Source organism: Serinus canaria, chromosome 11 (genome assembly GCF_022539315.1).
Source record: "Serinus canaria isolate serCan28SL12 chromosome 11, serCan2020, whole genome shotgun sequence".
Taxonomy (NCBI): Eukaryota; Metazoa; Chordata; class Aves; order Passeriformes; family Fringillidae; genus Serinus; species Serinus canaria.
The window spans coordinates 12,703,190-12,729,007 of NC_066325.1; the positions used below are offsets into that span (position 1 = coordinate 12,703,190).

At 43.3% G+C, this 25,818-nt stretch overlaps 1 protein-coding gene across 2 annotated transcripts; it reads right to left on the bottom strand.

The window, feature by feature from the left end:
• Nucleotides 1-1,885: 1,885 nt before the first annotated feature.
• On the bottom strand, nt 1,886-20,899 carry BBS2 (Bardet-Biedl syndrome 2). 2 transcript variants are annotated; one of them, XM_030227655.2, is made up of 17 exons: nt 20,728-20,899; nt 19,142-19,369; nt 18,633-18,758; nt 18,296-18,358; nt 15,730-15,807; nt 13,458-13,562; nt 12,513-12,599; nt 10,624-10,759; nt 8,605-8,744; nt 7,675-7,819; nt 6,935-7,106; nt 5,780-5,909; nt 5,049-5,180; nt 4,389-4,526; nt 3,832-3,944; nt 2,970-3,118; nt 1,886-2,307 (listed from the first exon to the last, which is right to left on the bottom strand). In XM_030227655.2, exons 1-17 carry the CDS (start codon nt 20,842-20,844, stop codon nt 2,201-2,203), a joined length of 2,166 nt encoding a protein of 721 aa, XP_030083515.1. In that variant the 5' UTR covers nt 20,845-20,899; the 3' UTR covers nt 1,886-2,200. The 2 variants fall into 2 exon arrangements, with proteins under 2 accessions (XP_030083515.1, XP_030083516.1); XM_030227656.2 differs by lacking the exon at nt 20,728-20,899 and adding an exon at nt 19,702-19,746.
• Between the last annotated feature and the right edge of the window lie 4,919 nt (nt 20,900-25,818).

The following is a 25,818-nucleotide window of genomic DNA, read 5'->3' on the forward strand; positions in this document are numbered from 1 at the left end:
CTTTAGAGCTTGCTGCTTTTTAATAATAAGTATTACACTAGAGGGCATACCAGCCTCTGCTTGAGCAAGCCCCTATCTACCTGATCACACAAGGAACCACCCTTCTTCCTCTGGTGACTCAGATGAAGTAATTTAAGAAGCCAAATTTGCAGTTAGCTTTCAAAGGTTTAAAAATGAACGTGTCTCTGCTCTCCCACCCTAAAGCCACAGGCTGCCCCAGGCAAGACTGGTGCTGCAGGTACAGAGGAAAGACTTTGCTCACTAAAATTTCAAATGACATGAGCTACTGGAGGAAGAGGGGCCTTCATTTACACAGTGCCAGTAATGGGAGCTTTCTCCATACATGTGCTTGCTGGATACCAATCTGTATTTACAATTAGGTGCAGCCGTTTGCAAAGTAGGTGTATTTTCCATTTGGCAAAGTTAAAAGTTGGTTTTACAGGAAAATAAATTACAAATCTGTTGTCAGAAACTTAGATAGGGGAAATCAGCCTTACCAAAGGTCTGGACAGCAAGTGAAGAACTGACCTCATTGCCAGGAGCAGACCAGAGCTGGGACTGGCAGTGCCTGGTGTGTAGTCCTGAAAATCAGACTAATGGGAAAGCTGCTTTCTGATCAGAGCCGCTCTCTCGCTCTCTTATCATTAAATAGAGTACATAAATGTAAGTAAGCAAGCATTAGGATTTTGAACATAAAGAACAAGACCTTGAAACAGTGAGAACAGGTACAGCAAGTGGCAGAAAGCCCGGCACTTATGCCAGGAGACTGTTCCATAATCAAGTCTCTGAGCTCACTTGCTTAGAACAGCATGGGTGGCTCACCACCCTTCTACCAAGCAGCTGGATTTGACTAACAACCAGTTTCTGGAAAGGATTCAAATGAGCTTGGGCTGCAGATTCTGACTGACACAGGTCTGTGCTTTCAGCAGCATAGTTCTCCAAAATGGAAGGGGCCAAGGCAGTGGCGAGGGGCAGTTTTGGGAATAAAACATGTGAGAATCACATTCCCCATTCAACTGGTCACACCATGCTCAACAGTGGCTCTGTAACAAAGGGTGTTGCTAGTTTAAATTCAGTAGTGGCTCCTAAGAAAAACCAGTTAGAGGCCATGACCCCTTCTGACAGCCCCAAGAAGGCACCCAAGAACTTCAAGATGGGCCAACTCCTCCCTGCCCATGTCACTAACACCATTGTATGGTGGCAAGGGTGATGCTGATGCAGGAGCACTGGGGCCCAACCTCCATCCTGTGCAGATTATTTTTAGCTTCCAAAAGAAATTTGCTTTGGCAGAGGTTCTAAAATACCTTTAGATCTGAGATAGAGCCTTACTGTAATATTTTAATCCAATTCTAAGAGATCACACAACTAAACAGGTTTGTGCCAGGAGCCAAGTCATTTTCCAATACCTTCTTTTGATCCCATTAAGTACTACCAGCTCTTCATGATTATGCACCAAGCCTGGGTATGTAGTTTGTTTTTGTTGTTCCTGAAATGCACCCTTGCCCACCTCAGTATCTGCAGTTTTTCCAGCAGCAGCACAGAACCAGTAGCTAGAAGCAAAACTTTCTGCAGTCCAGGTGTGGGGAGAGTTCTGGATGTGAAACAGACCACTTCCTACCTGCACAGATCATGGAACTGGATACCTGTCAAAGATCTTCTGGCTTAAGAGCCAGCAAGATGTTATCTTTTGGTGGTTTTCATGCACTGCTCTGCAGTTTACCTAGAGAGCCACGCATCCCTGCGTGAAACCCCAGACTCTCCAGCACAGGAAGTTCAAGTGTAAATGAACTATGCAGCAGAAATCAGAGAAGTTGTTTGGGCTGGGTTTTTTCAACATGTAAATTTAGCAGTAAACACCTCCCCAACTAAATCAGAACAAAATCAGTCAAGCCAGTCTATGTTTTAATGGAAAAGACCAATGCCTTAACTACAAAATATATTTAAATACATAAATAAATTACTGTAAGAAAAAATAACTGAACTTCTGTTTTACATAAATACCACAGCTGCACGTAAACTCTGATGCTCTCTTTATGGAGTTTTGGTCTGTGTAATATTTCTCATCTGACAACTTAACTACAGCAATACCATTGTAATTACTTCACCCTACAGTGCAGTAGGGGTCTGAATTAACTGCTTGTCACCCATTATCTGCTCAGTGCATGGAATCACTGCCTCTGCACAGCTGCTGCTCCTGTCCCTAAGAAGAAGCTGTTCCCACACGCATTATCCTGAACAGTGTGTTGAAGTTGTTGCTTCTTATTGCATCCCGACAAGCACTGATCACTTGTGTTTTAGGTTTGCCAACTGAAAGGAGGAAAAAAAAGGAAAAGAAAGGGAAAAAAACTCAGTTACAGAGTAAGAAACTGGTAAAAATACTTATTTGATCCAGGCTGAAAATTCTGGGGTTTCTTTCAAATGCTTTCTTAACACATGATGAATCACCACCTTTTTTCTAGTACATAAATAAAATCCTCTCTTTAAAGAAGAATCCCCTGTAGCTCTGTTTTATGAGAGTTTGTTGGAAGGGGAATGCTACAAACATACAAAAAAGTACCTCTCTCACCGAAGACCTACAGGACTAATAATGCAGATAAAACAGTCCTGCTTCAGTTAGTAGTTGCTTTTTTTTTTTAAGCAGAATTATAAACTAAGAACTGAAGTAATTCTAAAAACATTTTTAAAGTAGTATGTTCAACAAAACTATAAATTTCTGCCTCATTCAGAAATGTGGAAATTATTTCAAATTGCTCTTTACAGAACTGTGATCCCAGATTATATGGGGCACTCACAGTTGACTGTCACACATAATTGGCTATGACTAAAGAATGAAAGATGACTTCTACTGACTGAGTTACAGGCCAAAAAGCCTGAAGTCACTAAACCAATCCAGGTGACCTCTGGGACATATCTTATGTAGCTCCCTGGGGGTCTGAGACTCCCCACTGCTTTCAAAAACACAGACTTACCACGTAACCGCCCAGCCCTTTGGATTGCCTGATTCACAGCTTTCAGATTGCTCAACAGCTCTGTGTGATTGTTGCAACGAATTTTGTATTGATTTATTAAATCTCTGTTCAGGTCATACAGCTCGCAGTACCGTGTCTTCATGTTTTTCCTGGGGAACAATCAGTCCAGTTATTTGCATCTCTGAGGATAAGAAAGTCATTCCAGGTTTGTCAATATAAAGATGTAGCAATACATGGTTGTGTTGGCTACCATAGTCACCTGCATGTCTGCCAGCTACAAGACAACAGACTTGTCTAGACATGTTGGTTATACTCATTCTTGTCCTAAAAAAACCTGAATGGCCTATTTTTGCAGTTACTTAATCCAGCAAGGCGAAGTGGAGGCACCACTTTCCCCAGTGAAAGTACCACTGCCCTGCAGTAGCTTGGGCCTCTTTACTGCTGCTCTTCAGAGTAAAGCTTGAAATTAGCAGAAAACAGAAAATCACTGTGAAAACCTGACACCAAACATTTCTTTCTTGCTGTTCTCAAAATTTCACACACCACAGATAGCTTTTCCTGCCTTCTTCAATCAATGTATCTTTTCTAACATATCTCACCATCCTGAAGTAGATTCAAGCTGCTATACACTAAGCTCCTACCCTTGCCCTCTTGCCTTCCCCTGACTGGTTTTCTACCTAATGAACACAACATGGTTCAAGGAGACCTCACAATGAGACCATCAAAGGTACAATTCTACATCAAAAATTGTAACTAGGCAATCTTGTATCACACTGATGTTTTTCTGTGCCCTTTTCTTCCTGAAAAGCAAAGACTGGCCATTCTAAAGCCCAAATACACAAAGCAGGAAGCAACTGCTCACATGTCTCCCAGGAGCCGGGCATCTTCCGCCTGAACCAGCATGCTGCGGATGAGGTTGGAGTGCTCAGCCATGTCAGCAGTGAGCCTCTGATTCACTGCATGATGCTCATCCACCTGTCCAGGGAAACAACTAGTGAGCAAGGGTCCTTAGCACCCTGGGTACACAGGGTTCAGGCTAAACCTCAGCCCAGGGCAACAGGAAATAACATCCCAACCCAACCAACCAGTATCCCTGACACTGTTCTCTTTCCCCTCACTCCCCACTGCCCCCAGAAAGGGTGAGCAGACTGAGATACACATCTCACATGCTCACCCAAAACCAGAGCTCAGTCTCCCAGACAACATATTTACTTTATCCTAAACAACCAACTGATGGGACCAAGGGCCTGTTCTACAGAACAAAAACAGACAGAAAGTTGAGTGTCCCACAGAATACACAGCAGCCATTTTTCTGTGGGCTGATTTCCACAAAAAAGGTTAATTAGTTTAGAGATCCTCTCATAAAAAAACCTAGTGACTGCTTATCTGCCTACTCAGAGATGTCCAAAGCCTCCTCACCTTCACCAATATTTTCCGCAGCTCCTCAAAGTAGGCAGGAAAATCTGCTTCCACCTGCAAATCCTCAATGGCCAGGAAAGAGGCCATTGACTGAATAATGTCACCAGCTAAATCAATATCATCTGTGTTGATAGAAATCTGACAGAAAGAAAGGAAAGCACTTTAGCACTCTTCCATGCCAGAACATCTGAAACTGCCCAGCAGTATTGCCTAACAACAGTTACCCACAATCAAAGCAGGTCCTTTTATCAAAAGGGCATGGGCAAGCTCTACAGCTTTCAGAAGACAAGAACACACTGATTTCAAAGGGGCTTTTATTCAGGTTTGGGATAGAGAGGCATCTGTGCACACAGGACCAGTTACAGGCAGAAGTTACAAGCAAACTTTGTTCCTCACATTATGGCTCCCTGAAACCATTCTGTGAGATAATAATTTGTCTCCTTCCTACAGATCCTCAGGCTAAGCAGTTTACTTCTCTAACAGGCCCTGGAATTTTACCTACTGACAGGAAACAGACACAGAAATTTCCAAAAGCATGTGTACTTTCTCTGCCTGTTAAGTCATCCTTCACTTTTACTGCCTCCCACTGGCAGTATGGGTATGCTGGTTATACTGGAATATCATTGAAGGGCTGCTCCCCTTGTCCAGGGAGGTACTCACCTCTCCACCAGGCTTGATTTTGATGCAGAGCTGACCTGCATTACGAAGGGAAGTGAAGCAAACCTGAAAGGGAGCACTCTGGAACTCTGCATCCTCTGGCAGCAAGAAGCTCTGATTCAGCCACATAACGATCTTGCAAAAATAAAATTAAGAGCATCAGCCATCCCTTGTGTGTAAAGCCTGGGGAACCACACAATGTCCCTGCAAATAATGTGCACCAGAACACTCTGTTCAGGGTACCGTGGAAATTTCATTTACTATATTTCATCCCAAAACCCCATGTCGTGAACTTCTTAGAATGAGGACAATTGAATCCTGCACCAAAGCTGAATATTCCTAAAATAATCAAATCCAACAATCAGAGACTGCTATGAAACTGAGCCACTACCTGAGCACTGTGCTTCTTTCTTCCTGTTCTCTGCTCATTTACAAAATTCAACACTCACTACAGGTCTCCTGCTATCAGTAGGCACACAGCAAACAAGATAATATCTGAAACATCCTCTGATCTCAGGCCTTTAGTTCCTGCAGGAATTCCTGATGCTTGGAGTGCCTCAACTGAGTCATCTTTTAAAGACAGAAAAAAGCAGGGCTGACTTGAAATACACAGACTCCAAAGGCCAGTAGTGCAGCTCACTGCATAATTTCTCCTTTCTATTGGGAATCTCAAGCTGATTGCAAACCCTCCATCTATGCAAGACTTGAAACCAGGAAGAAGAGCAGAAACTCACCCTTTGTGGCCTCTCATTCATGGTACAGTTAACAAAGCTCAGGGGCTCTGTGGCTGACTCTGGGCTGCTCAGGGCATACATGGAAAAGCGGGGAAGCTGTCTTGTCAACTCAAATACGTGGAACTGTGTGCTGGAAGCAACCCAACAGAAAAACAGAGAATTAATAACATAGCAGGGATTCACCTATTGCAATGGTTCCTGGTTCTTTTTTAGCTGGGGATTAACATCTACAGTTTTCAGTTACATAATCAGCTGCTTACTGCTTCCCCAGAAGAAACACTGAAACTTGGAAATTCCAGGCTTATCATGAGATTGTATGATTCCTTTCCATTGCTGTCATTTTCAATAATCCTTCCACTGAAGTATACTCTCTAGGCTAATACATTTGCAATTTTACTATATGATTGGGTATTTTCTTTACAAGGTCAGTGAAGTCTTATTAAAAGCAATAATAAAGGCAATTAGAGAAAACAGAAAGGGAATTTAGTCCCATACAGTCTTTCTGCAGTGGGTGGCTAGCTCTCAAAATATGCCTCCCTATTATGCTGCCTCCTCAGGCACCAACAGCTCTGGCAGACGTGAGCAGGAAGAAAGCTGTTTTCAAGGGTATATGAAGAGACATTTTATTTCCTATGGAGAGATTTCTACCAGAGACTGGAAAAATGTTGTATTGAAAGCAAGCATGTGTTACTTTCTATTTGCCCTGAAGCCAAATGGGTTCAGAGTTACTTTATAGCTTGAGAGACAAAGCTGTCTCTCCAGGCTTGCTCAAGTACTCCATCAACAGCAGCCACCATCCAGGGCCCAGCCCCTTAGGGATGACAGGATAAGAGTCTTTGCATTTGTTGATTCCCTCCACACACCCACAGCAAGACATCTCCTGGAAAAATATGCATTCCTTCCCTAAAAGCAGAACCAGAACACAACAGATCACAGTGATTCCAGAGCATCTAGACTTTGTCTGGAAAAGAACTCAGTGCCACAGGTGCATCAGTGCTTTTAAGAAAGCATCCCAGCTCTCCTATCATTAAGACAGAGAAATAGGGCACCCAGGAATTAACGGTGCACTTCCCATGGGACAAGCATGAAACCACATTATTGCTGTTTCCTGGTCCCACAGTTTGGAGACCAGCAGAGATCACACCATAAACTCACCTGTTTCGGTAACCCACAAAGGTTTTGATGTGCAAATCCACAGGGACATCTTTGGGTGGAGTTAGGGGAACACGAACACAGCCTGAGAGGTTCTGGAGACTGGGGTGGACCACATGGCTCTCTCCTTCAAATATGCCCTCAGCAAAGATCAGCACAGCTCGGATGATTGTGTCTTAGCAACAGGAAGAAAAAGCAGTTCCCAAATTAAAAGCTGTCCTCTGGCAACAAACCACCACTGTTTTCAAAATTAAGCATGTTCAACTCCTTCCATCACTCCTCTGAATTGTTAAAATATCCCAGGTGACCAGGACTACTGGACTTGACTGCATCCTCAGCATGCCTGGTGCAAGGTGAATTTCCTGTCTTGGGGTAATTCCAGTTTTGCATGTAAAGCCAGCTGAGATGCAGCTACATTCATGCAACACCCTCACTAATGCAGCTGTGTGTTTACAATCAACACAAGAAGCGCTGCAGGGATCACCAAGGCTGGTTTCATCCAAGTTATATGTTAATTGCCTCAGAAAATAACACATAATAAGAAACAAATTCCATCAAACTCCTCTCCCCTAAGACCCATCCAAGGAACAAAGCTCGATTCAAAACTCTGTGAAAGGAAAGAAACCACAAAAGGGACGTTACAGACAATAAAGGGGAGACATTCAAATCACCAGCTAAATATAACTAAAAATTTGCATCATTTTACATGAAGTGAATATCAATGGTTGCAGGTTACCACTCACCATTTGTGGTGGAAATACACAGCTCCACATGGGCAGACTGGCTGTCAGAGCCCAGATTAACTGAGAGGGCTGTCTGGAGCTGGGTGTTTGCTGGAATCACACCTCTCTGCCCATCAGCTTCCTTCAACTGAGTGGTCAATTCAGCCTGTTACAAAACACATACCACCCATCAGTATCAGAATTTCAAGATTTTCATTCAAAAAACCTAGAAAACATACACACAAGTCAGTTCTCTTTTCTTTTAGAGGAAGGTTGCATTACAGCAATTCCCAGACACTTCCAACTAGCTATGACTGGTGGCTGGATTAGACATGGAGCTGTGGACACTTGGGCTACAATAAGTTTGAGTGCTTCACTGTGGATGGACCAGCTCTGTATGCAAACCATTACTCAAAAACCACTTCACATACATCAATTTTAAACACAATCTTACAGAATTCCAAGCTTCTGCCATGGTGGTCAGTTGCTGTCCAAAGATGAGTTTGGTCTTTCTTCAGACTATTTTTTGGCATGTTCACCATCAAGCCACAAGTGTGATTTCTATATCCTGGCAGTGCTCTCTGCCCTCACCCAGTGACCTGATCCTCTCACACAATCCCCTCTGACTCCCAAGATGGCTTATGACTGAAAACTACAACTTTCAGTCATAAGCCAAAGCACAAGGCTGAAGGGAATCCAGTTCTAAGCACAACTGCTCTGGCAAGAGGAAGAAGCAAAGAAAGCATTATTAAAATACAAAAAGCAAGTTCTGGACTTGCACAGGGAGCAAGCCAAATGCAGAGGCAGGAGCCCCCAGCAGACAATCTCACTGCATCCTGACAAGCTACAGCTCTGACTTGTCTGGACTGCCCCACAACCGCTGCCCAGATTACTCTGGATTTATACCAACACCAAGGTGTGTTTTGGCCCTACACATTATTTAAGCAGTACCTTTGCATTTTCCTCATAATTTTTCAATTCCAGCAGAAGATTTTGTTTCTTTTGACTAAGTTCTCGGATAAGATCCTGCTCAGCACTTGTATCCATTAGGTTCCCTTTCATTTCCTCCCCTCCTGGCAGATAGCCTCGGACTGTATAAAAACAAAACATAGCCCATTTCAGCAAAGACTTCAACAGCCTGCCCAGAACTTCAGTTTCTGTTACATTACTCCCTTGTACCACCTCTGCAGTTCTGGTCTTCAGCTAGTACTATTCAGCTGAAAACCTGAGCACTGATTTAGACCCACAGTCTCTCACTTTCTTGGTGACTGAGGCAAGAGAGCCACATATTAAAAAAAAAAAAAAAAAAAAAAGGTGAATTTCCGACCTGTCTTTAAGCTGTACTCACCTGACCAGATAAGCGCAGCACCCAGTCCTTTTACAAGAGGATTCCCACTGCAATCATTCTTTAAGTTGCTTAGGCAAGTTTACAATTATGCAAAATTAACAAAATGTGTACCTGGATTTCTAGAGCTGGTCAGAGGAGTAGCTGCTGTCTGGAAGTGGCTGTAAGTCACTGTTAATCAGCCAGTACACAAAATACCCAGATTAGCTTTTCCCCAAATCAAGGGATACTTCACTTCAAGGGGTAAGACTTGTTTCCCAGTAGCCCAGTGGAGCACAGCGTTATGGAAATACCTCTGTCAGTGGAGACAGAGGACCTGAACAGGTGATGAGACAACTTTCATTTTACACTAAGGCTGCGCACCCCGACTGCAGCTCTGACAATGAAAGCCAGGGACAAAAATCTTTTACCTGGGAAGAACATTGTGCCTGACTGCAAATGACTGCTGCCCTCTAAAAAGTTGCATGGCATGGAACTTGAAATCATTCAGCTTGCACACTGCCCTCCAATGAAAGGACACACTTTATTATTTCTTAGTGAATCATTCATTTAAAATGAGAACAAGACAAAAACCACTGCAACACAGGAGAACACCTCGTGTGAAAGGATGCTGGTCCCAAACAGAACTCTAATAACACTCTATATATAACCCCAGCCACACTAATTACTAAGGCCTGAAGGGATCCCCATCACGCAAGGCTTGTCTACAATGGACACATCAGAAAAGGATAATCATGTTCATGATACCAACCTACACAACTCTGCTAGGACAAGGCTCCCCAGAACTGCTTACAATGCTCCCCTTCCATAAGCTTGGGAAAAAGGTTTATAAGCTGAAGCCCAAATGCAGCAAATCCCCATAGCCTGTGATTAAGACAGTCAGCAAAACACACTGCTATTTAACAAGGACAGGCTTTTGTTTCAAATGGGTTGTGCCAGACCTGCTTGTCTCAGGTCACTGACGCCAAGGAGTCGGATAATCACACCAGTGTCTTTCCTGGAGCCATCCCTGTACATTCATACTGAGCTTATTTAAATCATCTGTGATCATATTTATTTCCACTCACAATAACAAGGTCTGACTTCTTGAATGCATGGTGGGATAAATCCACCACTTCTCCAATCTTAGGATAGCATTTTCCAGGAAACAAAGCACTGTTAACATCTAAAATTTTTAATATAAAAACTCTTCATCTGCAGAAGAAAACCAAAACACACACACCCCTTAGTTCTTTAAACACCTTTACCTACTGTAAAGTGGCCAAAGAATTATAACACAGAAAAAAGATTTCCTATATATACATCTATTATAATGTAGCCTGAAGAACCAGAGTCTGTACTGAATATCATTATCTTTGCATTAGGATGGGGTTTCTTCCATTAGACAAATGAATTTTGATGGTTTCTTGGATCATAATGAAACATATGCTGATTCTCACAGAAAAGGCAATATTCAAAATCCTGTTTGCAGGTAGCGTAACTCAAAATTCCCTTAACTGCACATAAAGCAAAGGGAATTTGGCACACAAAACGTTGGAACCAGCACAATGTTTAGCTAATCTGAGATGATGTGATGTGCCTGATATGGCTGTGTATTACATTAATATCATTAACAATGCTTTTACCTTCACCATCAATTGAGCAGCAGATTAGCTGGGTGCTCCCATCCATTCTGTAATCCCCCTCCACCAGTCCTGCAATTGAGGAAGCAAAGTTGTCCTTAAAGATGACCTCCCCAGTCCGGTCACTGCGTGCATCAACCTGGAAAAACAAAAAGTTCCAAGCCTCAGCATGAAGAGAAAAGCCAGCTCTAAATGCCATACTCTGAGCTGTTAACTGAAAGCCAGCTCTGCTCACAGAACTGGAGGGGAAGTTGCAGCTCTGCTCATCCAAGCACCACACATGAAAAATATACTATCAAGAAATGATCTCTAGGAAGACTCTAGAAGGAGCACATTCTCTTCAGAGATCCTTCCCTAAGTTACAAAACTAAAAAAGGAAGGAAATAATAGGAACTGCAAATCTGCACTGGAAAGGTTATGCACATATGATGCAGCAATGATGGGACTAAACCAGAAATAAATTTAATGGAATATTTACAACCTCTCCTCTCAACTGCAGCCCTTCTGTGGTGATTTATTTTTATACACAAATACCACAACCTTCAATTATCTTTCATTTGATAAGAAGGATGAGCTGGGCTCAGTTCCATGCACCATGTAATTTCCAAAGCACAGGTCACAGCATTACTCGTTCTAGGAGTTATGGACTGTTTCAGACCAACAAATTGGGTAGAGGCTACCAGTGGAAAAGAACAGGAGCAAAGCAAGGAGAGGTTCTCTGTCACTGTGGAGCTCGGTAAAGAAAGATGCAGGGCACACATTTATGGAGCAAAGAGGAAAGATCCTGGTTTATTCACCCATCTCTTTATATAGTTTTTAAAGAACATCTCCTGTCTAGCCCCAGCTGGGCAGCAACAAGTTGTTACCCTATATTGATTGGTCACTCAATCCACTGGTGTGTACGTGCAGAATGAGTTGTTTGCAACATACAGTTTTCATTTTCCTGCCTAATGGTGTAAAAACAGTTTATACAGGTGGCCAGAGTTTTTCAGAGTCCTAGAGTTCTTTCTCAGGGAAAGCAGGTTGTTTTCTACAGTCCTAGAGTTCTTTTCCAAGGAAAACAAGTTGTTTTTCACTGCTGCGGGACTCTGTTCTCATGAAGAGCTGTCAGCTTTCTCACAGATTCTGTCAGTTGGAGTCAGGATTCAGTTTGTAAGGCCTCTGGCCTGCTGTTTCACCACCACAGCTCTCTCTTTGACAATGTTATACATCTAATCCAATGTAAGTTACAACACATCAGGGCTCCAGACTGCCAGCTTGATATGAAGTTATTAAAGTGCCGCAGGCTAATGACAGTAATAAGAGGTGTGAAGAAAAAAGCACAGCTTTACAGAAAAACCTGGCAAGCTGCATCCAGGAGAGATGTGGCAGTTAAAACAGTCATTTCTGGCAAAGGGGAATACCAAGGAACAGGCTTAAAAGACTAAAACTGAGCTGTATAAAATGCCTCTACATAAAATGAAATAATGCTTGATTAATCCTGCCATAGTCAAGACTGACGCTGCTCTCCTGTTACATAACTGCTTTGTCTTCCCTGTGGTTTGGGAACATTCAGAACACACAGCAGAGAATTATTCACGTGTCCTCAAGACACACCTGAATAGAGACACTCAAGAACTCTAGCATGTGGCATATGATCTCTGCTGCCATGGAAACAACTTGCCACACCTTAGCAATTGACTCTGAGCTAAGCAGGGGAAGCAGCTTTTCTCTGATCTTGCATTTGGCACCAGACTCACAAGACAAACTAGGTTTATTGCAATAGATCTGCAGTGTTCAGGTTTCTAAGTCTTTTTCATTTTTTGGTTGTTGTTCAACAGATAACTTAACAGCCTTGTTCAAACACAGCCCCCATATCTACAGCTCCTCATTTTACCCCTGTATAAACTCACCTTCCCATTAGACCAGCCAGTGATCAACTCACACACTCCATCAGAGTTCAGGTCAAATGCACGTATGCTCATTGCTTGGTTTTTTGACTGAGGGCAGAGAAGAAAGAACAAATTAAACCAGGTATGTTCTCTAAACTTCACATGCTTGCCACTTGCAAAACACTGCACTACGAGACTACAGAAAGTACAGAAAGGAGTACAACTATGCCTCTTAACAGGAAGTTTCAGCATCACTAAGGTCACAGATACATGTGACATCTTAGCCCTTGCACTACTAATCTAGTACACTGCTTTTAAAGAACCTGAAAGTTCCTTTAAATACATTTCCATCCAAGCAGATAATTAGAACTCAGAGAAACAAAGTGTACAAAACCAAATCCTCTAATAAAAAGGTATGAGGGCCTCAACACAGTCATAAAATTAGACTACTGAGGACAACCATGAGCCTCTTCCTGCCACCTCGCAAGGAATCTTCTTATTACTATTAAATACACTGTTCTGTGTTATATTAAGAATATCAAAATGAGCATCAGGAAAGGATCTTGTCAAACTGATTTGCTGGAGCAGGAAATTGCTATTGATGAGAAAAATTAACCTTGAACATAGACAACACAGGATTTCAGCTTCTGAAAAAGTTTATTGATCCAACCAGAGGATTTTATAACTCAAACTCAAATGTCTCTTCTTAAGCTGAAGAATCCCTAGCTGTATGGTTGTATCCCTGTTGTTTAAACCACCACCAACAGCCCAAAAGCACTGCAGGAACTGACCTGGTATTTTATAAGAACCTATAAAAACAGGCAGATTTTGTAAGAACAAAATTACATTAAGTTCTCAGCTCAGCAAAGTTCACCTAAGGGTAACAGCAGAATGACCTGGAATTAGATACCAAGTCTCCAGGTAGCCTTCAAGCTTCCAGTGATGATGCTCCAACAATGGACTAACCTTAATCCTCCAGTAGCGCGCTGCCTTGTTGTAAACTCCGACGGTGCCATTGGCCAGAGCGTAGCCAAAGCGACTGCCATACATGGGGCTAAGGGCAGTGATGGTCTGCAGGGGAAAGGAGGGAGAGAGGACACAGGAGTGAGAACTTGTGCAACTTCACCTAACAGGGAACAGGCTGTAGATCTGTCATCTGAGTCCTACATTTCCCAAGGGGTAAGTAAGTCTGTTGTAGGAAGCACTGAGTACTGAAGTAACAACTTCTAAGAAAGTCTGAAATCACTGAAGACCTTGGAGGATTTCCTCACACAAGCTGTATTTCCAGAGTTAGGACACACTTCAGCAAGGATTGCAGAACTGCCCTCAAACTGTGTACTTTGAGAAGCTATTTCCTACCAGAGACAGCAAAACAACTGCTCATAGGATTCTTGTGGTCATCAGGGCTAACACACTATCATTGAGAAACTACACACAATATTACTTAAGCTTAAGGAGCTTATGATGCCAAAGGTTCAACTTGCCCAGGTTAGGAAAGCCCCAGAGATATTACTGGTAGAAAAATCTTTGCCCAGTACTAAGTAAGATAAAAATTAAAAACTGCCACAGTTGGACTTCTTTGGAACACAGCTTCTTTGGAACCAGGCTAGGTGTCCTACCTGAATAAGCTCGGGAGAAAGACCTGAGAGTCATAACTTGGCCTGTTTCTCACTCCTTTTAAAACCCATTCCTCATTGAGCTAAGGTTCTCAGGGCTTGGAAATGCAGGTTTTTCCACACACTGAGACTAGAGATTTTAATGTCAGGAGCAACAATTGCAATCATCTGTCTGGTCTTCTGTACAACGTAGCACAGGAGACTTCCTTCAATTAAGTTCTCCCCTGACATTTTATCTAAACTCATCTGACTGTGCCCTTTGGATGTTTTACCACAAAACTTTATTTCCAAACCCTTTATTCATTCCTCTCACAATCTTCTGCCGAGTATTTCCTAAGTATCAAACTAAATTACAAGCACCCAGTAAGGACAGAAGACCATAGCAACAGTCAGAAACTCAAAGGTAACAATAAACCCAAATTTATTCTCCATTTATAAGAATAACAACAGTCTACAGCTTCAGTTTCACCAGAGTAAGTGATTAAACACAGAAAATGAAAACTACCCAAGACTTCCAAACCAAACATAATGTAGAAAGACACTGTTCCCTGAATTTACCTTCTAAAAAGAAAGGTTTAGGTTCTGCTGGGTCCTTTTATGTCAGAACAGTAGAATCGTAACAGGCCTCCTATGACTGCAGGTGTAAACTTAAACAATTCTACTGAGGATCTGGAAATAAATCACACTTGAGAATGACAGACCTTTAGCATCCCTTTAACTACAAATATCTAATGACCAGACTAGCCACTGCACAGAGAGCAAGACATATTACAGGCCCAGTTCTAATTGTAGTAATAGCAACAACCTCCTTTTCCAGAACAGTGCCTGGCTTTGTCTTTTATAGCTCTTCTTAAGTGGTTTATTAGCTAAGCCTTTTAGTCCCATCTTGGGCTGCTGGGAGGCCTCAGATCTTAAAGGACAAAGGTCTGTGACCTGACTCTACCTTGGGTCCAGAAGGGCTGTGAGAGGACTGAGAACACTTCTAAATGCAGTGATAAGGAATATTTTACTCCCTTCCTGGAAACCAAAATCAGTGGGCATCTTCTCTCAGTTCTTAAGCTAAACAGCAACTCCTACAGCTACTCCTATCCCTCTGTAAACATATCTGCCCCCACACCTTACTTTAGTCACCACAGCTCTTTTTACATAGCCAGTGTGTTACTCCAATTGCAACATAATCTTCCAGTTTTGCCTGGGCATCCTCCTTCTACCCTGCCATGCACTGTCTGGATATACACACAGGGACAAGTTACATCATCATGACTGCATCAAAAACATTTGAGGAAAACTGCAGAAGACATCCTTTTACTCAGAGGACACTAAGAGCTTCAATCACAATCCAGCAACCTTAATCACCCTTGCACAGGCTCCTGACTGTCAGCCAAGAATAGTCATTTTTCTCAGTGGGGTAACAGATTTATAAATAAACAAAGCAAAAACCCCCTTAATAATGAAAGACATTATTAAACTCAAACTTTCACAGTTCTAGCAGAGTAGACACTGTGCCAAATAGTTAAGTAATTACTTAACTACACAATAAATCTGATCAGAGAAGCTTTAGAGTACACAACACCTTCAGCTCTGTCAGCAACTATAATAAACATTAGCCAGAAATAATTTACCTCCGTCTCTGACATTTCTGCCACAATCTCATCCTCTTTAAATACGCGGATGTCAAAATCTTCAGAGCCAACAAGAAGCTGAAAAAAAAATAGTGCTCCTTAAAAATAATTATTCAAGCTAAGGAAGCAAGCACCAGGATCCAGAAGACAAATTAATACTTTAAGTGCAGCAATGAAGAGGTTCTAACAGATCCATACCACATTGCAAGTGTTGCACTGAAGATCCCTCATTTAAAAAAAAACCAAACAAGCACACACAAAAAACCCCAAGACAAACAAACAACCAACCCCAATGAATCCAAGTATCAATCACCTCTGCTTCTCCAACCTAAGTGGTGGCTGCCACTACTGCCAAGCAGAAGTAAAATCAGCTTTGTCTTGATGTAAATGGTTATACCTATAAGCATTTAATTGGGTTTTCTGCATCCTCACTCCTTTATATTTCCTACATTTTGGTTCTTTTCCTGTTTCCTAGTTCACCAGGTAGAAGGCATTAACTGGAAAGGAGCCCAGTGGAAAACTTCATACTGAAGATCATGATAATTGTCAGGTTCTCTTTTGCAAATTGAGAAACCACAGAACAGATCTGCTCAGTGCCTTGTCCAAAAAGTCATCCATCAAATCAATGAAAAACAGAATTACAAATCCAAGTCTAAAACCTGGTAGTACTTTTCCGCACTGAAACCCATGAGCCTTTCATCTTTACTTGGCAAAAGAGATACAAATCCATAACAAAGTTGGATTTTTAAAAATATTAAAGGCTTTTTTTCTTCCCAAGTAAAGATGCTTCAGATTATGTCAACTTAAATCATACCAAGCTAAGTCTACTGCAGCTATTGAAATTATATGTAACAGTTAACATATTTAAGAAGCACAGATTTCTCGACAAAGTTGCAACCACCAGAAAAAGGCAACCAGATAAAAGCACACAATTCTGAAACAATTACTGGTGATGCTATGTTTTCCAGAGGTGCCTAGATTTTTTTTTATTAGTTTGATTCACCCTGTCCACCTCAGTGACTTCCATTCCACTGGACAGAAATTTGAAAGAGCAAGTCAAAGTTCTGCTCCACAAGTCTTCTGCCAGATGGCAGAAAGCAACCTTCATCAATCCAAAAATCCTGAGGAAGGCAGTGACAAGTTAGTTCTGTTAGCTACTAAAAGTGTATTCATGCAGTTTTTAAAATCAGTAAATTTTAAATGTAAACTTGTTTTTACTGGGGTGGAAAGAACTAAAATGAAGCTAACAAAGTCATTTACCAGGTAAGACACATAGTGATAACTTAGGAAGCTTCTTCTTGCATTTTCTCAGAACTTCAGTTTTCAACCAGAGGCAGTTTCACAAAAGCCACAAATAAAAGTAAATAAATAAGTAAAAACCCTTTAAAATCACCTAGATAATTAAGATCAAAAAGAACTCTGAAAACATCTCAGTAAATGCATGTTGGGGTAACTGGCCCAACAAGTTAGTCGGATATTGTATCCAGCTCTACTCAGCCCAAAGGAGCACCGACTGCCGAGAATGAACTTCTATCAAGCAGAAAAATACAGCAAAACCCACTTAAAAGCACAAGTGCAAACCATTTGCAATTAGTGTCATAGATCAGTTTCCTGGTTTCTGAATCCCTAGACACTGTCTCCAGTTTCTATAAGCACCTCTCAGCACATTAAAAGAATACAAAGGGGAGCTGTGCAAAAATTGATTTGAAAACTTGAAACCGTTTCACTTCCTAAAGATACCAATCAAGCAGGGCCTGTATCAGTTTAGTGCTTATAAAAAACCACATGAAAACTGTCAAGGCCTTTTACCCATCACTATTACATAGTCCAATTGGATATTCCAAACGAGGACTTTTCAGGAACTAAACAAAGAAGCCCAAGTAATTATGTTTAAAGTCTTAAGACAAATGACAAAAGTATTTTTAGCATAATGATTTAACTTCATATTGATTTGCATGTGGTGTACACTAGGAAGCTATTACTCTTCTTAAAGATCCATATTCAGAAGCACAGTTATTCATTTGGCATGAAGAAACATTTCCAAAAGAGATTGGTGAAACTGTGAATTTGTACGGCAATCTCTTTTAGTCTGCACGATCAGAATGGCAGCTGTTTCCTGTTGTTTGTCCCACATCATTAACAGCAAGATGTGTGTTACAAGTTATTGTCATTTTAAATCAGCAAAGCAAAGAGTATTTAATTTCCCCGTGTCCCTACAGGAAACAGGAGGGCTGGATGTGAAGACAGATTTCTCGATTTTACCAAGTGTAAGTGAAGCTCTTCAAAAGAACAGCTTTCTAAAAGTTCACTTTTATGTGCAAGCTTGCAAGTTCTTTCTCTGAAATTTAAAAAAGTCCGTAAGCATATTCAAGAAATACCACTGAAATAGATGCCTTGCCAACTGATGATCACAGGCATTTCATTGTATTGTTCCTGTCATAAAGAAAAATGAGAAACTTTAACTGGTGATGTGAGTCAGTTGTATTTGGATAATCTAAGTTTTTTTATAATCATTTCACCACAAGACCACAAGAACAGCTGAATTCGTGTGTAAATGGTTACAAACCTCAGTTTTTCCATCATCATCAAAGTCACACAGTGCTAATGAACGAACATTGTCTCCAGTAACCTGCAAAGAGAAGGACAGCACTCAGTGATGGTCACAGCTGTCAGAAGCTGAATTATTTTTATTATCTCAACTGCAAAAGAGCAACTGACACAATCAGTGTTCAAGTAACATCCGAGTGCACTGAATACATGGCCAAAATACAGTTTCAGGCCTGAGATAAATTAAGAACAATCAACAACTAAATTAACAGTTATCATATTTTTAAAAATCGGGATGATTTACTGCCATTGAAAGAATTTTCTAATAACATCAAAACTATTATGCATGGCCTTACTGTCCAAAAACGGTCATTTCCTTCATAATCAAAGCCCTGCAGGGCACAGTTTCCACCAATAATAGCAAGTGGAGGTGAAATATCTCCCAGCTTCCCAAGAACAATTGCATTGGCTCCATCAGAAACCTGCAGAGAAGCATTAAAGGAAAAAGAAACAGGAGACAATAATACATCAGACCACACAAGTGAAGAAGAGAGCATCCAACATTATCACTGTCAGTTTAGCTAAACTCTGAATGTCTATTATTTTTTTTAAATTGGTCTTGCTAGGTGATGGGACATATGAATGCAATGTATATCTGTATGTGTGAGTGTAAATTTTCATATATTAATTTTGAAATACTGCAGATATTCTAGAGACAAAACAGTCTGAATATAGCAGTAGGAATAATGCATAGCACAGACACATAATTAGTTGGCAAAGTAAAGTAAAAACTGTAATCTTTACAATTCAAAGAAACAGAAAATTATGGAGATACTAAAAGAAGCAGACATTTAAATCAACTTGCCTCTCTGTAAAACAAATCTGAGTTGTTGTACACATCATAAGCCAATAAATTAGTCTGTGTTCCAACCAGAAGACAATCATAACCCAGCTGAGGGTTCAGCACCCCCGAAGTCAGACAAGTGATCCCCTGATTAATGTTCAGAAGAGAAATGTCTGCATCTTGGTTACTTTGCACCATTCGGTTTGTGTTTATTCTCTGTCCTCGGGCATGAGGATTGTGAATAAAAACCTGTAGAAACAAAGATATAAATATTAATACAACACATGCATCTGTTTGTACACAAACAGTAAAGACTATTGTTTGGATAAAAACTGTGATGAGGAAAAAGGCATTCACCCAACCTAAATGAGGACAAAAGACTGGGGGTTTTACTGACAATATTATTTCTCACAGTTATTCTTTAAACTATACTAGAAAAAGGCAAATGGCAGGAAAAGAAGTGCTCTGGCCAGTGGAGTTGCAACATCATTGCTTTGTTTCTGAAAATGACAACTGACAAGTCTTTGGAGTAAGGCAAAACGAGGAAACCAAAGGGAGCAACAACAAACTAAACAAATTACCTCCAGCTGGTAGCAGTATTTGCAAAACATCCCAAACATTTAAGACAATTTATCTGGTACATATCTGTAACCTCCATCTGTAGATGAACAAGGTAAATTTTAAAAGGATGAATGATAAATACAGTTTTACTTTCACTGACCAATGCTCAGTCACTGCAATTGCCTGGGGCCAAGTCAGAGGCTCAACAGTTTGCTTTCTGGTTGCAGTCTGCCCCTCAGACAAGCCCTTGTTCTATGCTGTTCCTAAAGGTGCCAAAATAAAATTAACAATGCTGGGAAACATCACAGATGAATCCTCTTTGTATTTACAACCTAAGTGCCTCTGTGGGTTATGCTTCAACCTATGCTTTATTAGTCAGGTTGTAGTTAATCCTGTTTTGTTTATGTCTCTAACTCAAACAGAGCACACAGGATGCTCTCTGTTCCCGTCAGGCTGTTTGTGCATCACCCACAGAAACCTCAGCCCCGTTATCAGCACAGAGCTTGGTTTGTAACACTGCCAAGGCTCGCTGCTCTGAGAACTGCATGATAAAAGCCATGGCTTCAAAAAATCCCGCTGTCTGCTAGAAAAAGTAAGTTTCCGCGGCAGCTTGGGTTTGTAAACTGGTTCAGGCTGGAAGAAGCCACAGAAGTCACATAGTCCAACCTCCTGCTCCAACAGGGTCCCCCAGAGCGTGTTACTCCAGATTGTGTCTAGACAGCTTTTGAATTTCCCCAGGGCTGGTACCTCCACAGCCTCTCTGGGCACCTCTGCTACTGCTCAATTTAGTCACCTGCTATTAATGTCTGCGAGCTCCCTGCTGCAGTAGAGCGAGGTTTCGAGCATCGCGTCCCCGTGCCCGCACGCAGCTCGAGCGCACGGGCCGCGGGTCTGCACAGGGCGAGGGGAACGAGTACCCAGCCCCTGCCTCGGCTCAGCCCTGGCAGGGAGCTAGCGGGGTTAGCGCGGCTTCCGCGGCGGCCGCCGGGGTTGCTCGGCCGGGCCAGGCCGCGCCGCAGCCGCCGAGGCTGCTCCTGCCCCGTTACCTTGCCCGCTTGCGTGGCGGCCGCCAGGCAGGGGTGCGTCCCGTCGTACCGGCCCAGCGCCACCATGCGGGGCAGGATCTTGTGGTTGAGCTTCAGCGTGAACACGGGCACCAACATGATGGGCGAGGGGCCGCGGGGCGGGGCGGGGCACGCCGGGGGAAGCCGGGCTTGGCCGGGCCGCGGGGCTGCCGCCGGACGCGGATCCGCCGGCACCGGCACCGCACGCGCGCACGCGCAGGCGCCGCGTCAGCGGGAGGGGCGCGGCCCGAGGGGCGACCGCGGGGGGGCGCTGTGGGGCTGGAGCGGTGGGGGGGGCGTTGATCTGAGGGGGGAGGTCGGGGGGAACGCGGGCGATGGGGGCCATGGGACCGGGGAGCAGGGCAGAGGGACCGGGGAGCAGGGCAGAGGGACCGGAGCCATGGGGGAGATGGGCCGGGACTGAGGGGCAGCTGCAAAGGTCAGGGATGAAGTGAAGTGTAAGACTGGAGAAGGTGGTGGGCACTCACAGAGATACGGGGAGCTGGGGGGCGCAACTGGGGATATCAGAGTGCATCTGGGAGAGCTGGGGTGGGATTAGGAGGCCCGGAGGGCAACTGCAAAGGTCAGAAGAGCTGAGAGGCAGTTTAAGATGCAGGGGCAGCTAGGGAGGTGGGGGTGAGCTGGCTGTGTGGAACTAGGGGAGGCATTTGTACAGGTCAGGAGAACTGGGGGAGCAACTGGAGGCACGGGGGGCGACTGGGGACAGGAGGATAGAGGCAATTGACCCCCTGGGCAGCTGCAGTGGCCTCCAAAACCCACACTGCCATCTCAGTCTCAGCTTCTCTGCAGGGTCAGCACCCAGCTGGGGCCAAGGGCTGTCCCCTCTCTGTCCCCAGTGCCCTCTCTTCACCCTTTCTACCTTCTGGCTGCCACGCACACCCTTACTCACACCTTTCCAGGGGTACCTCCAACTGAGACATCTCCAAGGCAGTAAAACTCAACCCAGAGTTAAAATGTCCCATGAAGTCAAAATCACAGCTTCAGAACCTCATTACTGCTGCTCTGCGGGATTGTGCACTGGATCCTACAGCTAATCCAGCCATTGGGGCACTGGGAGGAGATGAGAGAAACAGAGGGCAAACCCTCACAGAGCCACAGTGTAAACACTGATGCTGGTCCCTGTTCTGGAGTGGATTTTGGTATACAGACCCTCATGGATCTCCCTGCAGTGCCCACTCCCTGCCTGGACACAGGCTGGATAGGGAAATCGTGGCTCAAGGTCATGACTTTAGAAATTCTTAAGTTATTTTAGGCTTAAGCAATATTTTAACATGATAACCCTCTTGGTTGCTGTAAAGAGACGGTGTTCTCTGACAGTGCCTAAATCCATCAGCTGCACTGGGACATTATCACCTCCATCCCAGCAAGAAGTAGGTTTGGAAGAGGATGCACTGGAAAAACAGCTCTTCCTTCCCTGCAAAGGCCAATGGTTTGAGGCACAGATCCATTTATTTCTAGGAGAGCTGGCAGACACATCTCAGTTGGCATTTCCTTGTGCATTGGCCAAGCCCTAGCCGGCAGCGTTGTCCCTGCCCTGCATGAGAAGGAGGGCTCTAAAAAGCAGCACTCAAGCAGGGATCATGCAATTCTGAATGTGACGACCTCCTTTTCCTCTTCTTTAAATTGTTTTTACCAAGGTTCTCTGGCACCTCCATCAATGTGCCATTATACTTGTGGATAAGGAGGCAACAATCACGTGCAGCATTTTAAGGAGGGTGTTTTTTCCCTCTGTGGCTCTGTGTGGGGTGAGCGTGGGTGTCAGTGCCAGCCGTGCAGTGGGTCCCCCCTCCCTCCTGCTGGTTTGGGTACCAGAGCACAAAGGCAAAGTGCTGGCATGAACTCAGGCACGCAATGGGGTGTTGCTGTAGGCCAGCAAACACCGCTGTCCTCACAGGGAAAATCGCAGAATTCTAGAATAGTTTGGCTTGGAAAGGACATTAAAGATCATCCAGTTCCAACCCCCATGCCATGGGCGGGGACAAAATCCCCAGCTCCTCTCCCAGCAAAGCTGAGCATTGCTCTTTCCAGGCTCTTCAAACCCACCCAAGCAAAATGGGGGAAAACTGAGCTTACAGACCTTTTTAAGCTGGTAAAATTGTAAATAGATGGAAATTTCAACTTCTTGCTAAATATGTATGATTTGAGCTGTAAATATTATTTTGAATCACTAATTATGGTATTGGGTTTGGCACGTCTGCAACACAATTAAATTACAGCTGCCACTTTGAATCAGCTGGCTCTGAAACTCTTAATATTGAAATCGTGGCTTTTAACATTCATTTCCCTTCGTTTAAAAGCCCATCATCTATAAAATTAAATTAAATATATTTATAAATAAAATAATAAAATATAATAAAATTTATTTACATCCAAAGGTACAGCATCCAGTCCTGAGTCCTGAGCACTGCTCAGGAGAGGGGTCCTTCCCTTTCGCAACCTTTACAAGGGGGGAATCTCATAAAATCCTCACTAAGCCCCTGGGTTTCACTGCTGCACAGACAGGGCCTGCTTTGCAGCCAGGATTAGTGTAACTGTAGTTGAGGGATTATTCAGCTTCTTCACTAGAACACAGGTCTTAAAATCCAGCAAGAAATCATCACCATCTTCCTTCCTGGCTACTCTGCACAGGCTTGGCAAGGCAATGCTCTGTGACCAGTGTTTGCTTTTTTCTAGCTTCTACTAACTGTAATTGATATACTATAATAATTTAATATATTATTGTTTAAGCCACTATGAATTAATATAATATGTATTATATAATAAAATATCATATAATAAAATAGATATAGATATGGATATATGTATATAAATATAGATATAGATATAGATATAGATATAGATATAGATATAGATATAGATATAGATACAGATTATATAATCAAATACGCTTGGCACAGGCTGCTGGCTTTCTAGACAGGTTGCATGGAGAAGCTGGACCTGACAGCACAACTGGTTTGAAGATTGTCACACACCCAGAAGCTGTTTCTTTGAAAAGACTTCAAATGTAACCAAAAATTCACTATGCCTTTATCTCCCTGGTAGAGGAACGCTGATGAGCGCTCAGATATTGAGTTTGGGAAAATGTTGGCAAAAATAACCATCCCATCCTTCAAGGAGGGGGATATTATGGCTGGAGAGAGTGGGTAGGGATGAGCAATTCCATCTGCACACTTAACTACTCCCTAAAATGAAGAATGAGCCTGTCTGGTGGGGCTTTTCTCTTTTACCATCCCAGGTTTGCTGCCCCAGATGGAGCAGCATTTCTCCCCCCCCCCATCCCATGCCCATTCCTGGGCTGGGAGACACTTTTGGATGGGGATGTAAAGAGCTCTTGTGCCAGATCCTGCCTCTACAGCTACACTGCTCTCGGGGGAGGCAGGATCCAGCACAGCAGCTGCATGAATCATTCCCAAGATAGACAACAAGGATCTCTGGATCTCAGGAGCAGGGTTTAAAGACATCAAGGAAAATAGCACATCCTTTTATTTCACACCTTTATACTGAGGGGGCTGATGTTTTCTTTGCAAGCTCAGGCAAGTGTGTACTTGACGTCCCAAGGAATTACTCATCCCCTCTACTCTTGGCTTCTAATTAGCAAGTAAAGGGGAATATAATAATTAAATATGCCCAAGGTAACGATACTTGGAAACTTTGGGTCACGTTTCAGCCAGGGGAGGCGGCGAGTAGTTGGAGCAGGTGAGTTTGAAGTCTGTGGGAACCTGAAAGACACAAAAGGGAAGGAAAGATGTAAGGAAAAAAACAAAACCAAAGAAGAAAAAAAAAAGAAAATCCAAGCTGTACACTGGGAAAGCATTAGATTGGTGAATTAAAATGATGTCTAGAGTTAAGGTGATGCTTAAAGCCCATCATGTGGTTGCCAGCAGTGTTGGGCAAAGTTGGGGACACCTGGCAACCCCCTATCCCAGAAGAGCATGCAGGGATGCTGAGCAGCCCCTGACCCACTGATTTTCTGCTCTCACAGGTGGGGGACAAGGTAAATTCAAGCATTTTTATTTCCCAGCCAAAGCTTGGTTGGTCCTCATCCCCTTCCTTCCCTTGGGGGCTGCAATTCAACCCTCGTTAGACCTCGAAGTAATTCCCATTAACATTTATGAGAATTTCATGATCAAAAGAAGAATCAGCCCTTTCATCTTCCAGACATGCCCCAACACACATCACCTGGCCCCAAAAGCCTGTCCTGCCAGGCAGGAGCTCCCACCTTGTGCTGGGGTCTCTCAGGATGCATACCCCAAAACTGGCGGGAATTTTGCAAGGTCAGTTCATCCTCCTGGACCCAGTTCATGGCATCAATTCAGCATTTCTTCCTTTCCCTTCTTCCTAAAAATCAGTAATTAGCAAATCCCCACCCTTTCCAGGCTGCTTTTTCAAGGTGAGGGTAATATTGATAGCTCCATTGCAGATAAGAAATAAGGAGTAAGGGCCAAGCCCTTGCCTGGAGCCATAGGATGAGCCAGCAGCTGAGCCCGACTCATAATCCCAGCCTTAGGAGTTCCAGCCCTAGCGCAGCCGGCTGGGTCACAAGGCGGCTCCCAAAGAGCCCACATCAAAGAGTGCTGCCGGCTTGTGAAAGCATCCCAGGATTGCACGCCGTGCAATTCCTGCTTAATGGGAATCTGCCTGTCCCCTTCCCACTGCCAGCAGGCCCTCACTGGAGGTGCCTTCCTACAGTTACAGATGTGATGTGAGCCAGCAAGTCCCCAAGAAGGGAATTTCCCCAGAAAAATGGGATATGCCACATCTTTGCTGATGGCTGATATTGGAGAAGCAGTCGCTGGGATGTTTTTTTCTAAAGCTGCAATCAAGGTCCAGGCAGGGAAGCAGGCATCTTCCCAGGAAGATGCAAGGAGGGAGAACAGACAATGAGCTTAGCTAATGTCTGCCACTGAGAGCAGAACAAGCCTTTGCTCCCAATTTTCTGGGAAAAAGAAAGAAGTCTCCACAGCCTGAGGTCACCCCACTGATCCGGTTTCACTCCCAAATGTTTCCAAGGCTTTGCCTATGCACATGGGGAGTGGTTGAGAATGGCTTCCC

Bases quoted from the DNA above. Each gene is read 5' to 3' on its own strand.
- BBS2 (XM_030227655.2), bottom strand. From the start codon at position 20,844: ATGTTGGTGCCCGTGTTCACGCTGAAGCTCAACCACAAGATCCTGCCC. The intron at 7,820-8,604 runs GTACTGCTTAAA...GTTTTGTAACAG, and splicing joins ATTATGAGGAAAATGCAAAG to GCTGAATTGACCACTCAGTT. The intron at 3,945-4,388 runs GTGAGGAGGCTT...TTCCCTGGACAG, and splicing joins TGCGGAAAATATTGGTGAAG to GTGGATGAGCATCATGCAGT.